This window comes from Culex pipiens, chromosome 1, assembly GCF_016801865.2.
Source record: "Culex pipiens pallens isolate TS chromosome 1, TS_CPP_V2, whole genome shotgun sequence".
In the NCBI taxonomy this organism is placed as follows: domain Eukaryota; kingdom Metazoa; phylum Arthropoda; class Insecta; order Diptera; family Culicidae; genus Culex; species Culex pipiens.
Genome location: NC_068937.1, coordinates 93,498,877 through 93,519,385, shown reverse-complemented (window position 1 = coordinate 93,519,385; position 20,509 = coordinate 93,498,877). Strand labels below are relative to the sequence as shown.

The window sequence follows — 20,509 nt, the reverse complement described above, 5'->3', positions numbered from 1 at the left end:
ACTCTAGCCGACTCCGACTCCGACTCCGACTCCAGCTTTCTACAAATTGTTGGCTCCGACTCCGACTCCGACTCCACATATTTTGAAATGTTTCAAAAGTTTGTTATTTAAAAAAAAATTGATAAATACTCTCTAAGTGCTATGTTTTTCTCAAGGAAGAATCAACGGAAAAAAAGTTTCTAGGTTACAAGTTTTATACGTTGTTGAAACAGAATTCAAAAACTATCTCCAGTTTTGAAGGCATTTTCAGAAGAACAGTTTTGTAATTAAATTGGGGGAGCGGCCGTGGCTGACTGGTTAAGGTGTTCGCTTTCTATGCGAATGGTCCTGGGTTCGATTCCCATCTGCTCCCAACGAGAAAGTATAGAAAATATTAATCTTGAAACTCTGAACATGAACGAAAAATCAAAGTCGCCCAAGTCGGGGTTCAATCCCCCGTCCTTTGGATTGGTAAGCAAAAATGCTAACCACCGCGCCATCACAGCTTGGTGAGCGATAACTGGAATTAGGAATACTGTTACTATCAACTATATACGCGCTGGGTCCTTGTCCATTTGACAAGGGTTCGGAAGTTCTAAATAACGTTTGAACCCGATTGGTGCAAACGTTCTTCAGGGCGGGGCTTGTCGATAAAGCTGAAGTACCTCGCGCTCGGCTAGCCAGCGAACCTCAAATAAGCTTGTTTGTTTTATTTACATTTAAATTATAAAAAGCTTATATATTTTAATATTAAATTGCAATTTTTTTGAATGAATCATTTAAAGAAACCTGGCCTTAATGATCGATTTAACATATAAATTCAATTTGCACACTTTTAAGCTGACATTTATAAGAAGCACATTGTCTATCAAAGTCACCTTGTTTTTTAAATAACAATTTTAAACGAAACTGTTTTTTTGCAATTCCGCTGTGAAACTGTCAATTTTTCCTGTCCTTCTGGAGAAACAAAACGGTCTACTTTTCCCTACCAAAAATAACAAAATGGAAAATGTATACCTTTCAACACCAATGCTGAAAAGTTCTGCTTGAAATGGGTGCTGAAAAGTTGAACTCTTCAGCACTTGTATCGAAAAGTAACATTTTTCAATATTTTTTTGTTTTGAACGGTGAGTTTACTTAACGAATGAATAATTGACATAAAATTCCATTCAAAAAGCGTTTTTCGGAATTGCAAAAAATGTTGTAAGCAACTCGTTGCAAAACTTGTTTTTTTTTTTGCAGCACTCATTGTATTATAAATGTACGACTCGTGCTTAAAACAACTTCTTTTTGCAACTTGTTGCATATACAGTTGATTCTCTGGCTGTCGATCTTCTCGATATCAATAATTCTCCATCTATCGATGAATTCTTCAGTCCCTTCAATCTGCATACTTCAATTATCTTCAATCCTCGATATTTTCCCTTGCTTGAAGGATCTCTTCCTCGACGGTCCCTTGGATTCTGTTTGCTTTAAAAATCTCTTCCGGTTGTCAATAATTTCACTTTCTCATGGCTTGCATAGACATTTTTCTTGGCGAAACGAAGTTTTGAAGGGTGTTTGACATTAGTTTGTTTTTGTTTGATGGACGTTGCCATGTCTCTCTCCCATAGCTGGGTATCAAGAAAAAAATATTTTCAATCGAGTCTTCATTTTGCATCGTTCTGTAAACTGATGATTCTCTTCCTCGACGGTCCCTTGGATATTGACAACCAGAGAGTTGACTGTACTACTATTTAAAGATTATGATCGCAAATCAAGGTATCGAAAAAATGTCTTCGTGGAAAAGATAATTAAGGGGTCCTTTTCAAATATCCGTGACCTAGAAAATATTTTACCTGGGAATTATTGATTTATTTAATTTTAAAATTTTCAATATACATAGAAGGAGGCACGCAATACTTCTTGAATCTTCACCTAAAACGAAGCTTTATGAATGATCGTGCGCCTCCTTCAAAATATATGAAATATCAAAATATTGGGTAAAAACCAAAATCCACAGGTAAAATATTTTCTAGGTCATTTTAAAAGGACCTTTCAAAAAAAAAAATTTTTTAGGTACATTGATTTGCAATGATAATCACCTTCCGAAATATTGGCGTGGGACAAACAATATGAGAAAATTATTACCGGTTGAATAATATTTTAATTTTGTGTACTTTTTGGTACTGAAATCTTAAAATTTGTTCAACGATTTTTTGCAACGATATCAAAATAGTTTGTCAAGGATCAACATTCTCAGATTTTAGTAGATAAATAGTAAACATTAAGATAATCGATATATTTAACATATTCAATGTTTATTTCAAAATAAGTTGCAACTGTATTGATATTTTTTGTCAGTTTCAATTATTTTAAATGCAACACTTTGATTTTTTGGTACTTAGTTTAAAACAAAATGCACATGTTGATTTCTTAGAAATAGATTGTTATAATGATTGAATATTTGTTGGAAGAGTTATACTGTCAGTGACTTTTTCCGATTTCCAAAAACAGCAATTATTATTTTAAATCTTTTTTTGTACCTCACATTTTTCCCTGAAAAATGATTTACTTAAAACCTCCAAGACATTCGCTATCAGGGTAAAAGGTGACTGTGTGAGTACTTTTTTCAGAGAGAACTAGATTAAATTTGGCCAAATTTTAATTGAAAGGGATGCAGTCAAGAATCAATTAAATATTTCTGACTACAAAAAGTTATAATACCAAATACTTGGGTAAGAGGGAATAAACAGGTTATCATTTAGTAATAAAACACAATAAGAGTTTTCCAATCACAATAAAAAGCTTCAAAAACATAATGGCATCTGATAAATCTTTAAAAAAATGGCAATTCAGCGCATACGACTTAAAAAAAACAGTTAAAAATATAAGAAGTTTTGTAAATTAAGCTGTTTTATAGCAAATACTGAACAACAAGATTTTTTTTTTTGCATTTAAGATGACTCCGACTCCGACTCCGACTCCGGTTTATCAGAAATTTTCGGCTCCGACTCCGACTCCGACTCCAGCTCATAAAATTTAGCCGACTCCGGCTCCGACTCCGACTCCAGCTGTTCGAGTTTTGACGACTCCGACTCCGACTCCGACTCCAGGTCCCCAAAAAGACCCGACTCCACCGACTCCGGCTCCGACTCCGACTCCGACTCCACAGCCCTGGTTAAACTAATACCATTACGTCATTCCATGTTAATTTTCATCTTCCTTTTGGACAACTTTTTTCGTTGAAAACGGTCGTTGAATACAAAACCAACAACTGTTAAAGATAATAAAACTCCTCGGCGTCAATGGCCTCACCCTGGTCACACGACCGGGCAAAAATCAAGTAATCAGCCTCCTCTCCCCCACTCAAGCCTAACCTTCGTCTGATCTCGTTCGGCATCATATCTCTTCATCATCATGCTTATCCTCGTTATCGCCCTTTATCAACGTAATAAACGCTATCATTATCCCTGGTGATAGGCGACGAAGCGCGAGAAAATAAAAGAGAGGGTAAAAAAAATCACTCGCGAGAGCCATTCAAGGGTCCTTTGAGTATGGGACTACGAGTCCCTACGGGACCTACCGGGGAAGGAGAATCACCATCAATTTTACCTAGCGCGCTCGCGAATGACGAGTTACTCAAAAGGTTCAGACTGGCCGGAAGTTGGCGAGTTGATTACATGACTAAATTGAAGAATAAAGGGAAAACGAGCGAGATTGTGAAACGGTGTTACGTCGTTGCCGGTGGAAATAAAAATTAATAGGACTAAGTTAAATATTGTTAGCATGATGCTAATAATGGCGAGGGGGTAAATTGAGTTCATTTTCTTTTATTTACTCAAATGAAATGTAACGCCGATGTTTATTTTGATTACCTGTCTCATTCATTTTCAAAAAAAAAAAAAAAATCTTCTCCCTTCCAGATCGGCACCAACAACTGCACCGCCCGGTACCGGACGCTGAGCGGCGGCATGGGTGACGAGTCCCCGTCGCCCTCGCCCACCCCCTCCTCCGAGTACGACGACATCCTGCTGCAGAAGCAACTCCAGCATCACCACCTGCACCAGCTGGGCCCGCACAGCGGTCTGCTCAGCGGCCAGCAGTCCGGCGGAACGAGCAACGGGGGGCCGGGGAGTGGCGCCGGGACCGGGCCCGGATCGAACGGCATCGGAACCGGTCCCGGGAGTACCGGTTCCGGCAGCAACGGAGGCGGTTCCTCCGGCGGTGGTGGAACCGGAGGAGGATTGGGAGGCGGTGGTGGCGGCGGTAGTACAAAGAATGGAGTCCACAATCTCAAGAACCTGAAGGCGGCCAAGAATCGGAACAATCTGTCATCGTCGCTGGCGGCGGCGACGGCAGCAGCGCACAATAAGAATTTAACGATAAGTCAACAAATAGCTTTAGTACATCATGTAAGTCTTGCTTTTTTACTTCCATTTCTTTTGACGCCCAATTTTCCGGGAAATTTTCCCCGGCTGCCAGCTTTCCTTTTTTTTTCGTGCGAGTTGACTTATGAGCTTTTTTGTTCGTACAGTTCATTGGGACGATTTATTGCGTTTTACCGTGAACTTGGTGTGCTTCTTTCGATGCTTGTCGAGAGACCTAGGTTCGTGAACCTGGTGCCAGATGGGGTGAAGGGAATTGACAAGTGGACGTAGAAATGTTTAATTTCTTTTATTTTTTGATGCCTTAGAAATTTTTAGTTTGGCTGTTGCAAATGAAGGGGCAGACAAAATTGTTTTTTCAACATACTTCAAAATTTCAACGAAATTTTGAGTGCAATCAGTGAAAAACAATTAAATGTTTATAGTCATGCCTCGGTTTAGCACCGCATTTTGGGGATGCAAAACCGAGGCGAGCATAACTGAAGCATAGAGCTTATGGGATTTTGGCTAAATGGGAGACATTCGATATAATAATATGAAAAATTATCCAAACTTCAAAAAATTACAGTGTTTTGGAATCGGGATGGTGTCAGTTATCCATTGCAATTATATTTTTCCTGTTTTAGGAAAAAGCAATATTTTCTCAAAAAAATACTAAAAATTTCAGTTTTCACAATAGGGTATCAAATGATCGCAATTTTTTCAAACATTTTGAAAGTAATAACACATTTTTTGTAAATACTAAAAATGTTCACAAATATACGTATTGTCAAAAACTGAAATTTGGAGGTTTTTTTTTCGAAAATACGTAGTTTTGTAAAAATTTTGAGTATATATAAAAAAATGTTATTACTTTGGAAATGTATAAGAAAAATTGCGATCATTTGATACCCATATTGTTAAAAAAAAATCTATTTTTTTTCGAAAATGCGTAGTTTTGTGAAACATTGAATATTTCACAAAAATAGTATTTCTTGCGAAATATTTGAAAACATCTCGATCATCATTGTAAAAAACTAAAGTCTTGAGTTTTTTTTTTCGAAAATACGTAGTTTTGTGAAAATTTTGAGTATTTCACAAAACATATTATTGCTATCGAAATGTAGGGACCATCCACAAACCACGTGGACACTATTTTTGAAATCTCAAACCCCCTCCCCCACTGTGGACAATTTCCATACAAATAAAATCTTTTTTGTATGGAGCGTGGACAGTCGCCTAACACCCCTCCCCCCCCCCTCCTAAGGTATCCCAAAAAATAGCAAAAAAATTTAGTCCTTTTTTTAAAATTACATAGTTTTGTGATTTTTTTTAGTATTTTCAAAAATTGGTGTCATTACTTTCGAAATGTATGAAAAATTCCGATCATTCGATAAACATATTGTAAAAAAACTGAAAAATTGCATTTTCAAAAAAAAATCATGGGATCTAATCACTCAGATACAGCAAAAATCTTATAAGCTCTTTGCTGTGTAAATCACCTCGGAAAGTTTTTTCATGCTAAAAAAAAAGGTTGAAACATTGATTTTTTTATACAAACCAGCCTAATCCGGCAAAATTCGTAATTCGTTACTGCAATGTCTTTTTTTGGTTTTTTACCACACTATTTTTTTTTTTCTTGTCTGTTTTTGTAGTTTCATTGTTGTTTCTTTGTGGCTTTTCTACTTTTACAATTCTCGATTAAATTTTCAAAAGGCCCTATCTGCATAGGAAACCCATGAGGGATAGGTTGTTTTGAAAATTTAATCTAGAATTCTTGTTTTTTTTTGCCTGTAAAACTGCATTTTTTTTCGATGTTTTTCTATTTTTATTTTTATTTCTGGTAGTTTTTGTTTTGCTAGTATGTTTGCACAATAATTTTTTCAAACAATTTTCTTTTTTTTGTTCCTATTGATTTTTTTCGTATTTTTCGTCTTTGCTTTAACTTATCTTATCTTTCCCTTAAAGTTTTCTTATTCTCCTTTTTGTTTTATGAGCAATTCCATGTCAAATAGGGAATCGGTTGTACCCGACCCTCTCCGATTTCAATGAATCTTTGTAGACATGTTATCCTACACACAGAAAAAAAATGATGGTAATATTCATCAGGAAATGGTGACAGATTTTGTGGCAAAATAAATGATGAATTTTACCCCAGAAAATGATGAATATTCATCAGTTTTTGATGAATATTCATCAGGTTCACATTTCTACACATTTTTTATGTAATATTACACAAATAAAGAGGTAATATTCAACCTACCAAATTTTCAACATTCCAAAATTCAACTTTTTTTTCTGTGCACTTATATAAGCAATTTTTTGTGTATATGGAGCCAGTTACACTCGATAATGACATTTGAGAAAGGCGTAAGTGTTTTAAATATTTTTGTATTTTGTAATTTAAATATTGCTGTATCATGAAGCCGTTGCATCGTATCAAAAAGTGGTCAAAGACAAACTTGTAGGAAATTTGACGGGCTTTCCGAAAAAATACACTGAAAGAAAAAAACACGCCACTTTTATGAGATTTTTGGATTTTTAAGTTTAAAAGTCAAATTTGAAGGTGAGCCCACGATTTTTTTTCGTTCAAAATTTTTGTGAAAATAGCCTAAGATGTTACAAAAAGACTCACGAAAAATGCAGGATGGAGCAACTAACCTAAAAAAATACAAAAATCATTTACTGAAACTGTTTTTTTTTTTTTTTTAAAGAGCTCTAAACATCAAAATTTTAAAAAACCGAACACGAGAGTCAATTCTCCAGACAATTTTACATAAAAGTCTCCATATTGACCATTGTCCTAAGTCCAATCCTTGTGAAGTTACAGCAGTTTTAAAAATAAAAATGTTGAAAAAATAGGTTTTTTGATGGTTTTTGGCAATTTCTATATGACAGACTTGATTTTTCAGTCTCGAAAATATTTTTACCGGAAAGCTCGTCCAATTTCCCATTAGTTTGTCTTTGACCACATTTTAATTGGATGTATGGGCTTACATATATAAGCTAAATTACTTTCCAGGTTAATATACTACACTGAAAAAATATTATGTTTTCAGTTATGAGCATTGTAATTTGCTTATATCTGTAAGCCCATACATCCAATTAAAATATGGTCAAAGACAAACTTATGGGAAATTGGACGAGCTTTCCGGTAAAAATATTTTCGAGACTGAAAAATCAAGTCTGTCATATAGAAATTGCCAAAAACCATCAAACAACCTATTTTATCAACATTTTTATTTTTAAAACCGCTGTAACTTCACAAGGATTGGACTTAAGACAATGGTTAATATGGAGACTTTTATGTAAAACAAGCTAACCCCGACAAACTTCGTCTTGTCATTTTTTCACTTCTTGACGTGTTTAACCTCATGTGATCAAAATTTGATTTTACGCAACTTTTCCCATACAATCTGCAGATCTTCCGGAATCGGTTCCGGAGTGGCCAAAGTTGTCACTCTTTAGCGTAAGAACCTTCCTTGGGCTTATACGAACCCAATGCAGCAAAAAGCGCTCCGATCCGACTTTCCGTTATCAATTGATGCGCGTTCGAACAAAACCGTCGAAATTTTTTATATATATAGATTGTCTGGAGAATCGACTCTCGTGTTCGGTTTTTGAAAATTTTGATGTTTTGTTTTGAAAAAAAAAACAGTTTCAGTAAATGATTTTTGTATTTTTTTAGGTGAGTTGCTCCATCCTGCATTTTTCGAGAGTCTTTTTGTAACATCTTAGGCTATTTTCACAAAAATTTTGAACGAAAAAAAATCGTGGGCTCACCTTCAAATTTGACTTTCAAACTTAAAAATCAAAAAATCTCATGATAGTGGCGTATTTTTTTCTTTCAGTGTATTTTTTTCGGAAAGTCCGTCAAATTTCCTACAAGTTTGTCTTTGACCACTTTTTGATACGATGCAACGGCTTCAAGATACAGCAATATTTAAATTACAAAATACAAAAATATTTAAAACACTTACGCCCTTCATTCTCGAGTGTAACTGGCTCCATATACACAAAAATGGCTTATATAAGCGTAGGATAACATGTCTACAAAGTTTCATTGAAATCGGAGAGAGTCGAGAAAAAAGTACCTAAAAAATTCCTGTTTTGGGCTGGAATTGCTCTTATGCCTTATTTTTTTCTTTTTTTTCCTTCTTCAAAAATAAAAATCTTCTAACTTTTTTATCACTTCTTCTTGTGTTTGGCTTTGGCTTTTATTTTTATTTATTCCTATTTCTTTTTTTTAAGTCAGTGTGTTGTTTGTAGTTTTATCGATAGCCTGTTAGTTTTCATTTTTTTATTATGCCAAGGAAGAAATTGAAGAAAGAATTTATTGTTACAGATAATCGTTCCTTCGTTACTTGAACGCATTTTTCATATTTCTTTTTTTAATATCGACAAATCGCTTGAAATTATGTTATGTTTTATGTTTTATGTTTTATGTTTTATGTTTTATGTTTTATGTTTTATGTTTTATGTTTTATGTTTTATGTTTTATGTTTTATGTTTTATGTTTTATGTTTTATGTTTTATGTTTTATGTTTTATGTTTTATGTTTTATTTTTTATGTTTTATGTTTTATGTTTTATGTTTTATGTTTTATGTTTTATGTTTTATGTTTTATGTTTTATGTTTTATGTTTTATGTTTTATGTTTTATGTTTTATGTTTTATGTTTTATGTTTTATGTTTTATGTTTTATGTTTTATGTTTTATGTTTTATGTTTTATGTTTTATGTTTTATGTTTTATGTTTTATGTTTTATGTTTTATGTTTTATGTTTTATGTTTTATGTTTTATGTTTTATGTTTTATGTTTTATGTTTTATGTTTTATGTTTTATGTTTTATGTTTTATGTTTTATGTTTTATGTTTTATGTTTTATGTTTTATGTTTTATGTTTTATGTTTTATGTTTTATGTTTTATGTTTTATGTTTTATGTTTTATGTTTTATGTTTTATGTTTTATGTTTTATGTTTTATGTTTTATGTTTTATGGTTTATGTTTTATGTTTTATGTTTTATGGTTTATGTTTTATGTTTTATGTTTTATGTTTTATGTTTTATGTTTTATGTTTTATGTTTTATGTTTTATGTTTTATGTTTTATGTTTTATGTTTTATGTTTTATGTTTTATGTTTTATGTTTTATGTTTTATGTTTTATGTTTTATGTTTTATGTTTTATGTTTTATGTTTTATGTTTTATGTTTTATGTTTTATGTTTTATGTTTTATGTTTTATGTTTTATGTTTTATGTTTTATGTTTTATGTTTTATGAGTTTAGAAAGGTGGTTCAGTATAGAGTGAGGGAGATAAATATAGGTCACTCAACGAGCCTCAAAAGGCAACAACAGAAAAAGGAAAGAAAATGTCAAGTGCACTGGAGTAGAGGTTTGGCGTTTCTGTTCGAACACGAAAAAGTCGAAACGTTTTTGAGAAGCTGAAGGGTAGGAGAAATCTCGGTGAGAACTTTCCATTATTAAACTGTATTAAAAATTTAATTAATTTGAAGATTAATCGCATTGCTACCAAAATTATGTTAATCGATCGTTAACGGACGCTATAAAAATTCCCGGTGAGTTTGTTTCAACTTAGAACTTTTTTAAAATGCTTAGCTGCATGTTCATATAGCTGAGGTTTATTTTTCTGTACATCTGTTTGAATTTAGAGGCTATAGGTTTAACAAAAAATAATGAGAATTTTTCGTTAGGTTTTGTTTTGTTTATTTCTTAATTTTTTTTTTTTATCTCAAAATATGGAGTGATAAAGAAGAAGAAAAGAAAGTTTTGCACTACCGGGGGTACTGAAAATAGGTGAAGATTTTTTTTTTTTGTATACGTTGGTTCAAGTTTTGATGCTACGCTTCATCAGTGCTTTCGCATTGGTGTAAGGAGGAGCAACCGAGAGCTGTAGGCGGCGGTACTGGCGTGGTTCCGGTCGACGGGAGCATGACTTGCTGAGGTTGGAGAGAGAAGTTTTTGCTCTCTCGAGCGAGCTTTGCGGCGTGTTCGTGGATGCCAAATCATTGATGTGAGAATCTGCATCAATGAGGAAAAAGTCTGCAAATGCCTTGGAAGCCGTTTTTGCAGACTCAGCTGTATTAACATTATTCCTGGTGAGTTTGTTCCATTTAAAGCTCAGTGTGTGTGTGGATGTGAATGACTGTATGTGTGTATGGAAGTGTGAGAAAAGAGAGCAAAATGGAACTGTTGTGGTTATCTAAATCCTAATGTTAATGTTCTTTTTCTTAATTTTCTTCTTTTCTTATTACTATAAACTTTTAATTGCATTTCATACTAATACGAAGTTAGGGAGCGTTCTTTTTTTACGTAACGCAGTTATGGGGGGGGGGGGATCGCTCATCTGTTACGATTTGTTACGTAGGGAGGGATGGGGGTCAAAAATACTAAATTTTGCGTTACGTAATAAAAGAACGCCGGTCATGCTTACCCAAGTAACCACAAGCACTAAATTGAAGTATTTATTCAGTACTAAATCAGCACTCGAATGCTTTGAAGTAGTAAATAAGCTTTGCGAATGCCTCAAAGTACCAAAACTTTGCAGCATTACAACTAGCATTAAATCACCATTTACGACCTTGAAAATGTGCTTCAAAGCATTTGATGTTTATCAACAAAGTAACCCATCCATACGGGAAACATTTCAGCCAGTCACGCTCTTATTGACTTTTATCCTTCTCCCGTTATACTGTTCCAATAAGCGTGCGGGCTAAGGCGCATTTCCCCCAGTGTGCAACAGTTTTATTTTTGCGTGAACTGGGTTCAATTCCCGCTGACTGAAGTGTTTTTTTGTTTATTTTTTTTGTGGAAAACTGCAGCCTGTAATTAAGCCAATTTTTTCAAAACATATGCCCATATCACAAAGGACATTATCAAAAGTTCTCTGGTAAATTGAATGACTTTTCTCGCAAGCAAAAAGCTGCTTTCCGGAAGTCTGATACACTTTGTGAAATTTTGCCAAACGTGGACCGTTAGCCGTTAGCCAGTGCTTGTCCCTTTTAACCCGTAATTAATTGTACTTGACTGGCTGGCCGCAATTTGCTGAGTGATAATCGATAATTTCCGTCCAACGAAATGACAACGGAAACTCGAAACAGCAGAAAGAAAGTCTAAATTAATGTTCGATGCATCAACCACATCGATCAAAACTTTCAAAACAAACACCCATTTCAGTATACATCAGTTGGCTGGCGCGCATCCTGGAGATCGACGAGAAAAATGCAAGAATAACATCAAAGTGTCACACTCACACATGACACGCAACAGGAGAAAAAAAACAAAGGAGGCCCACCACCAAGTGTGTGGAGCAGCTAGCTGTCCTTTTTTTCCCCCAGCCTTGACGTCGATAAAGCAGTTTTTTTGTTCGAGCTTTCGGTGAGGCATTAAATCGGCATCACTGTGCGCCACTTGAAATATTTCTCAAGGGAAAAGTGCTGATTTAATGTTTTGAAGCATTATTTGCTGGTATTAAATGCCAATATAATGCTGATTTAATGCCGCTATTTAGTGCCTCGCGGTTACTTGGGTACTCATACTTGGCTAATCATCCCAATTTATTACGTCACTCTTTAATTTCTATTTAACAAAAATTTCTCCGCTAAAAAATCTCTTCTTTTCTTCTGATTATAATCTTTCACAAAGTTGTATTTTAAGAAACTATTCCTGTAGAATCGAGTCTTTAATGCTCTTCTATTTTCTTAATTTTCTTTCTTTATGAAATCTTTATCTTTGCCTACTGCCGGGGAGAATAGAAGATGTACGCATTTCAACGGTCGAAATTTACGCAAGGTCCAATAACGCGTTTTCTTGAATTTATTGAAAATTGTGTCAGACAGTTTATTTTTTGTTCGACTTGTAGCGCCATCCGATCGCTTGTTTTTTTCGCGTTCGTCGCCGGTATGTTTTTGTTGTTTTCGGGCGTGTGCGTGCGTGTGTTAAAGAATGCGGCTGGCTCTGGAGGCTGCGATGACAACTATTGCTAGTCCAATTTAAAGCGTCTTTCCGTCGGGTCTTTCAACACGCGACAAATATTGTTTTTTTCATTTCGGTTTTATTGGTGAATAATCAAGATACAATCAGTTCTTTTGCAGTTCATAACAGAGTTTTGGAGTTCCTTTCAGCTGTGTGTTGCACCATAATCCATTTTGGAACAATTATTTCTATAACTATGGCACTAACAAGAGCAAGAAAATTAAAAAAAAAAACTTGCTAAAATTGCAAAGGAAAGGGGAAAGAAAGAGAAAAAGCTTATAACTACATCACAGTATTTTATCCTTTGTAGATGTGCTTGATCATCAGCTCCCCAAGGGCTAGAAATTGCTCCGCCTTGTTACGGCAGGTCCGAAACCTCGACATCATCTCCCCCGCGAGAGCAAAGAACTCTGGCAGGGTGAAGAGATCTTCCCCGGTGACTTCTTGCTGGGCCGCATTTCCGCTACCGGCAGCGACCACGCTGGCGAACGATCGCCCCCAGCCAGGGGGGAATGCTGAGTTGTCCGCGGGAACCGTACGCTGCCCAGCAGCCAGCACGGTTACGCTCGTACTTCGCTGAGGAGGGTGGGACGCTGCTGCTTTCTTCTTCCTCTTTTCCTGCTCCTCGAGGTAATTTTTTCGTGCACTGCATCCACGGTAGTTGCTGGTATGGTTACCTCCACAGTTGGCGCACTTGATGCGCGCCTTAGTTTGCTCTGCCTTGTCCCCCAGGTCCGCCTTGCACGGCAGTGCACACGCCTCAGAGAGGTGTGACTCACCGCACTTCACGCAGCGGGGCTGGAGGTTGCAGTTCCGCGAGCCGTGGCCGAATTTCTGGCAACGGTGGCATTGCGCTGCGTCCGTCGGATTTTTGGAGTAAAACCGCCAGTTTACCCAAAAACCGTCCAACGCCTTAGTCCGCCGCAGGTCTTGAATTTTGACGGTGCCGCGGTCGAAGTACAACAGGTACAGTGTATGTGTACCTGTGACTGTTGTCTTCCGCGAGAGGACTTTTATGTCACGCGGCGTTATTCCAGCACCCGAGAGGTCCTTTTTGAGGTCGGAGATCGGGCGGTCTTGGTACCCCTGCAAGACGACCTTAACGGCTGTCTTCTGCACGGGGTCGAATGTGTAGAACTTGAAGTTTTTACCCTTCAATTTCTCCACAACCAGGTCGAAGTTCTTGTTGTCAAATGTGTAGACTTGCACTGACGACTTACCGATTTTCAGACAATATCCGAGGCCTTCCAGCAACTCGTCAATATCGTCCACCAATGTGTCCAAAACAAAAATTGGAGGTGGTCTACGTTCCTTTGGAGAATTGTTCGTTTTTGGCGTCGGCACTTTTTTCCGTGCACGACGATCGTCGTCGTCGTCGTCGGTAGTGCTGCTACCGTCGGTGTTGTTGTTGTTGTTTTCTTCGTCGTCGCTCAGCATCTGGAACTCGTTCCTGATGGGAATGTTGGCGGATGTTGACGTGTTGGTCGTGGCACCGGAAGTACCGGAACGGGTTCGCACTGGTGATCTTGGAACATATCCGGGATGTAGCAACTTTTTGTCGATGCCTTCTGCGCTCACGCTCCCCTGCGCGATGGCGGTCGACACGGCGTTGGTTTGTTTACCTTTTTGCACACGGCCGGTAGACGAACTTCGCGGGTTTTTCGAGGCCGCACTCGAACTACCACGGCCACGGCCGGCCTTTGGCATGCTGCAGGAGCAAACTCGCGGGTAATCACGGTAATTTACGGCGAAAAAAATCGAAAAAACGATGGAGCACTGAGCACTTGACTGCTGCTTGCTCTCGTGCTTACACGGAGGTGTCGACAAATATTGTTTCAACGCGATTATTCCAGTCTTGCTTAAAACATCGTAATTCATCAGCCATTGATTAGCCACACATTTTATAATTATTTGAAAGTATAAATCATCTAAGTTAAACTCCTTATAAAAATGTTACGCTGAGTATAATATTTTACCATTTAATTACATATTATTTTGATCATATCTTTCCACAGCCGGCTGTCTAAGATTGAATCATTTAAGCTAAACTCAACAGCAAATAAACGGGAATAGTCTCATCCGCAGCATCCGATTGTTTGCCTTGAGAATAATACATCACCCTATTAAACGAAATTTATTGATTATTGGGCCACATCATCATCCTTTATGATGAATCCTGGCCATTACCCTTTCCCACTAACAAAATCCCAAGTAGAAGTAGTTTTCCGGCACACGCGGGGGTGTGGATATCGTATAGAACCCACCCTTGGTAGCAGCCTGTGCTAACTAACATTCCCGTCCCGTTCCCTCGAGATCTACAAACTGACATGGCGGGCGCCGTTGGTGGCCAATGACTGTTACCTATTAGCAACGGCTCTAGTTTTGATGATCGTGATGTTTTATCTTTTCAGCGCATTCATGCATGCTGTTGATAAGGGAAACATTATTTGATCGTTGAAGCGTATGACCGGTTGTGTTGATAGGATATTACGGTCCTGTTCAGCAACGGAGAAGGACAACCATGGGTGGTCTCTCATGCTCATGCTCATGCTCATGTTTTATGTTTTATGTTTTATGTTTTTTGTTTTATGGTTTATGTTTTATGTTTTATGTTTTATGTTTTATGATTTGTTATTATTTTTTTGTAATTTTTTAGCTTTTTATATTCTGTTTTGTTTTCATTTTTTTTTGTTTCAAGCTTTTTTGTTAAATTTTTAGGTTAATGTTTGAAAATGTATTAGTTTTCTGTTTTTTTCTTTTTCAAGCTTCTTGTTTTTTTGATCAGTTGACACATAGTTAGAAGTGTTATTTTTTAAAAAATTCATGTAATTTTTTTAACAATTTATTTTTTTAGCAATTTCATTGGATAAGAATAATTGCTGGTTTTTTCTACTATTTTTATATTTAAAAACAGAAAAAAATTATAAAAAAGGTTTGGATGTCGTAAATTTGATTGATTGAACTTTGGCAAAAATAGTTTGTTACCCCCCTTGTCGAGTTATCACAATCTTACGAAAAAAAATTGTTTTACCATTTTGATCATTCTTTTTAAGTTGTTAGTAACCGCTAAACTCTATCATGTCCTTTTGGATGATTTTTTATCGGATAGTTTTGGAAATTTTACATAAAAATGAACCTTTGAACGTTTTATGGCTATTCATTCTGATTCTGATCTGATTCAAAAAAAAATTTGTGTGCTATTTTTTTAATTTAATGAATCCATCAAACGTCCAAGTTTTCCAACTAATTGTCTGTTCCCTTATCTTCGCGATCGTCCACACGGAGTTTTCCCCCCGTCGCAACATTTCGTTATCTCCAACTTCTTTCCCCAACAGAACTTTCCCAGCAGCACCAGTGACAGGCAATCTTTCTTGCCGTTTTTTGGCGCGCGCGCGCGGGGGAATGTTCTTCTGGGGCTGATTTAGCTCGATTTAATGAATTTCCAGCCAGTCAGACTTGGCAGAAGCTGCTTTTGGCTGCCTAACCTGCTGCCAGTTGCGGGATTCTCTGCTCTCGGGGTGAGGAATGTTCCATCTTTTCACTTTTTCCCTTCTTGGCAGTGTGCTACTGCAAGGATGGAAAGTCGAAGGAATGGGCGAAATTCTTTCTTCAGACTTTAAGGCTTCGGGCGCCCTCCTGTTATGCAAATTTTTCATTTTGACTTGGAGAAAAAAAAAAGTTTTCTCAGCTCAGCCAGTCAGTCAGTCAGTCTGATGGAATAACGAGGCTTCATTCCTTAAGTTCGTTTCTGAGTTTTATTTCGTTTCGATTTTCTTTTCGTTTTTCGTTGAATTTTTCCTCCAAGGACACCAGACGGTGAGAATATAAGAATGAATTATGGGTTTCCCTTTTTGCTGGCCCAGAGACTTGTTAAATCGTTCTTTTTGAGCATTATTTTTGTTGGGGTGAAAATCCCCCCTCGCCGGAAATTGGGTCACTTAATTACTTGGAAACGGATCTTCTTGGAAGGACTTTTATTTTTACTTTTTCTTCTTCTTCCTCCTCCCCATCTTTCACAGTCCAATGACGCTAGGACATCACCAAAGGACCATCTGCTGATGGGCGGCGGCAGTGGCAGTCGGAACAACCGGGACTACAGCAACTGCCTGGACAGCATCAGCGACCAGACCACGTTCCAGCACTCGGCCAGTTCCGTCGAGAGTTTGCCGAGCGCGTCCGGTTCAAGTGAGTAACTGCAATCGGCTTCTTGGAATTCAAAAATTTAACATTCCTTCTTACTCCCACAGGCACGCAAGCCCTGGTCCGACCAGGCAGTCCGCACAGTTCGCTGTCGGCGGAGGACCGCACCACGATGATTCCGATCTGCCGGGCGATCGCCCTCATCGACAGCAATCCCAACCCGTACGATAAGGAAGCACTTAGGTTTAAGGTAAGGAACCCCATTCCTCCTTCAGCTCTTCAAAAGACACTAATTTCAACACACAAACCCCCACAGAAAGGTGACATCATCGACGTGCTCTCGATGAACGCGTCCGGGGTGTGGCGGGGGTACGCCAACGGGCGCCTCGGCCACTTTAAGTTTATCAGCGTGGAGGTGCTGCCCGATCATCCGGTGAAGCCGTACCTGCACAGCTCGGGCAAGCTGATCGGCCGGAGTCGGCTGCCGACGAGCTGTCCGACGAGCGTGGAGGAGCTGCTGCTGCGGATAGGACTGAAGGAGTACACCTCGGTGTTTGTGCTCAATGGGTAATTGTTTTGCGCTTGCTTTGAGTAGCAATAAAAGTCAATTTGTTTTTCTTCTTCTAATCTTTTCCCAAAAATAAAAAGGTACGAAGATTTGGAGCTGTTCAAGGAGCTGGAACCGTCCGACTTGGACTATCTGGGAATCGGAAACACCGAGCATCGTGCCAAAATACTGGCAGCAGTGCAACTGTTGCATGATCTTGACTGTAAGTACTCAGCACATGAAACATTGGTTCACCAAAAGTTTACACAAAACTATCGAAGCATTTGTTTCGAGTCTTTGAGTACTTTTTATTACCTAAACTTAAACTGTAAAAGTGACATTACCCCAGAAAAGTGGTAAAACTACACATTTTTTCCCCTTCCCAGGTGTAATTATTAGGATGTAACAAAAATGACTTTTTGGCGGGCATTCAGGGGTTTGTTCCGGTGGGCATACTGAGCCTAAATCCCAAATATGAGCTTGATTGGACGTAACAGGAGCTGGCGCTCCGCCCTTCAATTTTAAATGGGATTTAACCCGTAAAAAAAGATTTTTTCAAAAATGTCACTTTTTGAGGCATTTTGGCCACTGAAGCGTTTATTTTCAACATCACTGGCGTGTAGGCCAGATCCTTGCGCATCTTTTGGTATATATAACATTGAAGTTTGGAGCATCCTGGAGCTCGGTACAGACCTTCAAAGTTTGGCATTTTTTCGAAAAATCGGTCCCAGCAAAATCAAATGGCGTCTCGGGCGTCGCGAGGTGCGACGCATATCTTTTTTGCCGGGGCCGATTTTTCGAAAAAATGCCAAACTTTGAAGGTCTGTACCGAGCTCCAGGATGCTCCAAACTTCAATGTTATATATACCAAAAGATGCGCAAGGATCTGGCCTACACGCCAGTGATGTTTTTGGTAAACGCATTAGTGGCCAAAATGCCTCAAAAAGTGACATTTTTGAAAAAAATCTTTTTTTACGGGTTAAATCCCATTTAAAATTGAAAGGCGGAGCGCCAGCTCCTGTTACGTCCAATCAAGCTCATATTTGGGATTTAGGCTCAGTATGCCCACCGGAACAAACCCCTGAATGCCCGCCAAAAAGTCATTTTTGTTACACTCTAGTAATTATATACCATGATTATTTTTTTGATCTGTGAATATATCACAAAAATATAATTTTATTTATTTCCTTAGGTGAAATTTCAATATATACAGTCCAGACTCGATTATCCGAAGGCCTCGGAAAATTTTCACTTCGGATAATCGCATCTTCGGATAATCGAATCACGAAATAATAAATTGTTTAGATGTCTTATTTTTGATGGTCGAGCATAGGTATGACCCATAATCTAACCTCAATACTTGCAATCCACCATTTAAATTTGACTAAAATGAGGTCGCAGAACTCGAATTAAATGTTAAAAGTAAGAAAATAAAAAAAAATGAAAACAATTTTTTTGGTAATGATTCGATTATCCGAAGTCTCATACAAACCGAATCGAACTTAATTTAAAAAAAATAACTTTTTTTTTCTTTTCCAAATGAAAACATTTGTCTTGAAATTTCATTTTACAACAATAACAATGAAAAAATTTCCTCAATCTCATGGTTTCAGAGAAATTTGTAAAAAAAATGAAAACAATGTAAAACTTCCGATATGTTGTATCCAAACTTTGTTAGTTTCACTTTTTTTTCGATGCGGTCCAGACTCGATTATCGAAAGTTTCGGTTATCTGATGTTCGTTTAACTGAAGGTGTGGGTCTTCGGATAATCGAATCACAAACAACTTTCTTTTTCTTAGGCCGTTGCAAATATTTTTGAATTTTATGTCCCTGTCAAGCCTACTAAGCTGAGAGTCTTTATTTGAGCACTTTTGCAGCACAGTATAAATAATTTAAATTTGAAAACATAAGGTTCTGATGGTGTGATATTACAGCTTTCATGATGTTTCTTAACAAATTGGAAGTAATTAATTTGGTTCAAGATGTAATATTTCCCAAATTAGAGACGATAAACTAAATTTATACATTATAATAGGTAAAAATACACATTAATGTGTTAGTTTACAGTTGTTCTGAGATAAAAAAACATCTGGGAATCCTTTTTTTTACACAAAAGTTCAGGAAAGGTGTGCACATTCACAGGTGTAATTTAACCCCAGAAAGAGTGTAATGTTTCCCTTTTTTCTTTTTTTAAAATTCTGTTTTGGATAGTTTAAATTTGATTGGTTGAAAATTTGATGGTTCAATATTCCTTCTTCCTTTTGTAATTTTTGATGTTTTAATAATGTGTTAAAAAATCATATTCAACAGAAACTGAAGAAAATTTCACCACTTTCTGATGGAATCTAACAAGAAATTACAAGAAATTTCTCGATTCATGTATGTGTGAAAATTGGCAAAAATATATTACACAGAAAAAAAATCATGGTAATATTCATCAGGAAATGGTGACAGATTTTGTGTCAAAAAAAAAGGTGTAATATTACATCAGAAAATGATGAATTTTCATTAGGTTCACATTTTAATACATTTTTTAGGTAATGTTACAAATTTTGAACATTCCAAAATACAACATTTTTTTTTGCTGTGTACGCTGTTCTTTTCTTAATATTATAACGATTCGTAGAAGCGAAATTCATTGCTCTACAATGTTATCAAACATTACAAAACATCATAACTTCCAACACGAATCATTCTCTCGACGATGTTTTTCTTTGATTTCTTGAAAAAAGTCCATTCTTACAAAAAATGGCGCCATTTTCCGATTATAAAGGGAGCAGAGCAATTCCATGCCAAAAAGGGAATCGGTTGTACCGGACCCTCTCCGATTTCAATGAAACTTTGTAGACATGTTATCCTAAGCTTAGGTAAGCCATTTTTGTGTATACGGGGCCAGTTTCACTCCATAGTGACATTTGAGACGGGCGTAAGTGTTTTAAATATTTCAGTTCATTTTTTTCGGAAAGCCCGTCAAATTTCCTACATGTTTGTCTTTGATCACTTTTTGATACGATGCAACGGCTTCGAGATACAGAAATATTCACATCACGAATTATAAAAATATTTAAAACACTTACGCCCTTCTCAAATGTCATTGTCGAGTGAAACTGGCTCCACATACACATAAATGGCTTGCATAAGCCTAGGATAACAAGTCTAAAAAAGTTTCATTGAAATCGGAGAGGGTCATGAAAAAAGTACCCAAAACAATACTGTTTTGGGCTGGAATTGCTCAGCAGAGAGAATGGAAATGGCCATATTTTGATCATATTTTGGGTTTATATATGATATTTTTTCATTTGAAAAACCCAAAATATTACCATACATCGATATTTGGATACTTTGGCTCAATTCTTAGGGCAGATTCAGCAGGGAAATTACATGGAAAAATATATCGTTGGATAATTTTCGAACTTCGTTAGGGTGGTCTCTTTTATCGAATGCAACCCAAATGTAACCTGCCGCATAAAATTTGGGCTGCACTTTTTGAGATATTTAAGTTT

At 36.9% G+C, this 20,509-nt stretch overlaps 1 protein-coding gene across 3 annotated transcripts in view; it reads left to right on the top strand.

The window, feature by feature from the left end:
* Nucleotides 1-20,509, top strand: part of LOC120422308 (sterile alpha motif domain-containing protein 5) — a 426,502-nt gene that overhangs the window by 399,778 nt on the left and 6,215 nt on the right. For all 3 annotated transcript variants that reach the window (XR_008212123.1, XM_052708208.1, XM_052708205.1), the window contains 5 exons: nt 3,885-4,373; nt 16,338-16,503; nt 16,566-16,708; nt 16,775-17,025; nt 17,107-17,228. Coding sequence is in view for 2 of the 3 variants with exons in the window: in XM_052708208.1 (XP_052564168.1) it covers nt 3,885-4,373; nt 16,338-16,503; nt 16,566-16,708; nt 16,775-17,025; nt 17,107-17,228 (1,171 nt within the window). In the remaining variant the exon portion in view is untranslated. The remainder of the gene's footprint in view (nt 1-3,884; nt 4,374-16,337; nt 16,504-16,565; nt 16,709-16,774; nt 17,026-17,106; nt 17,229-20,509) is intronic.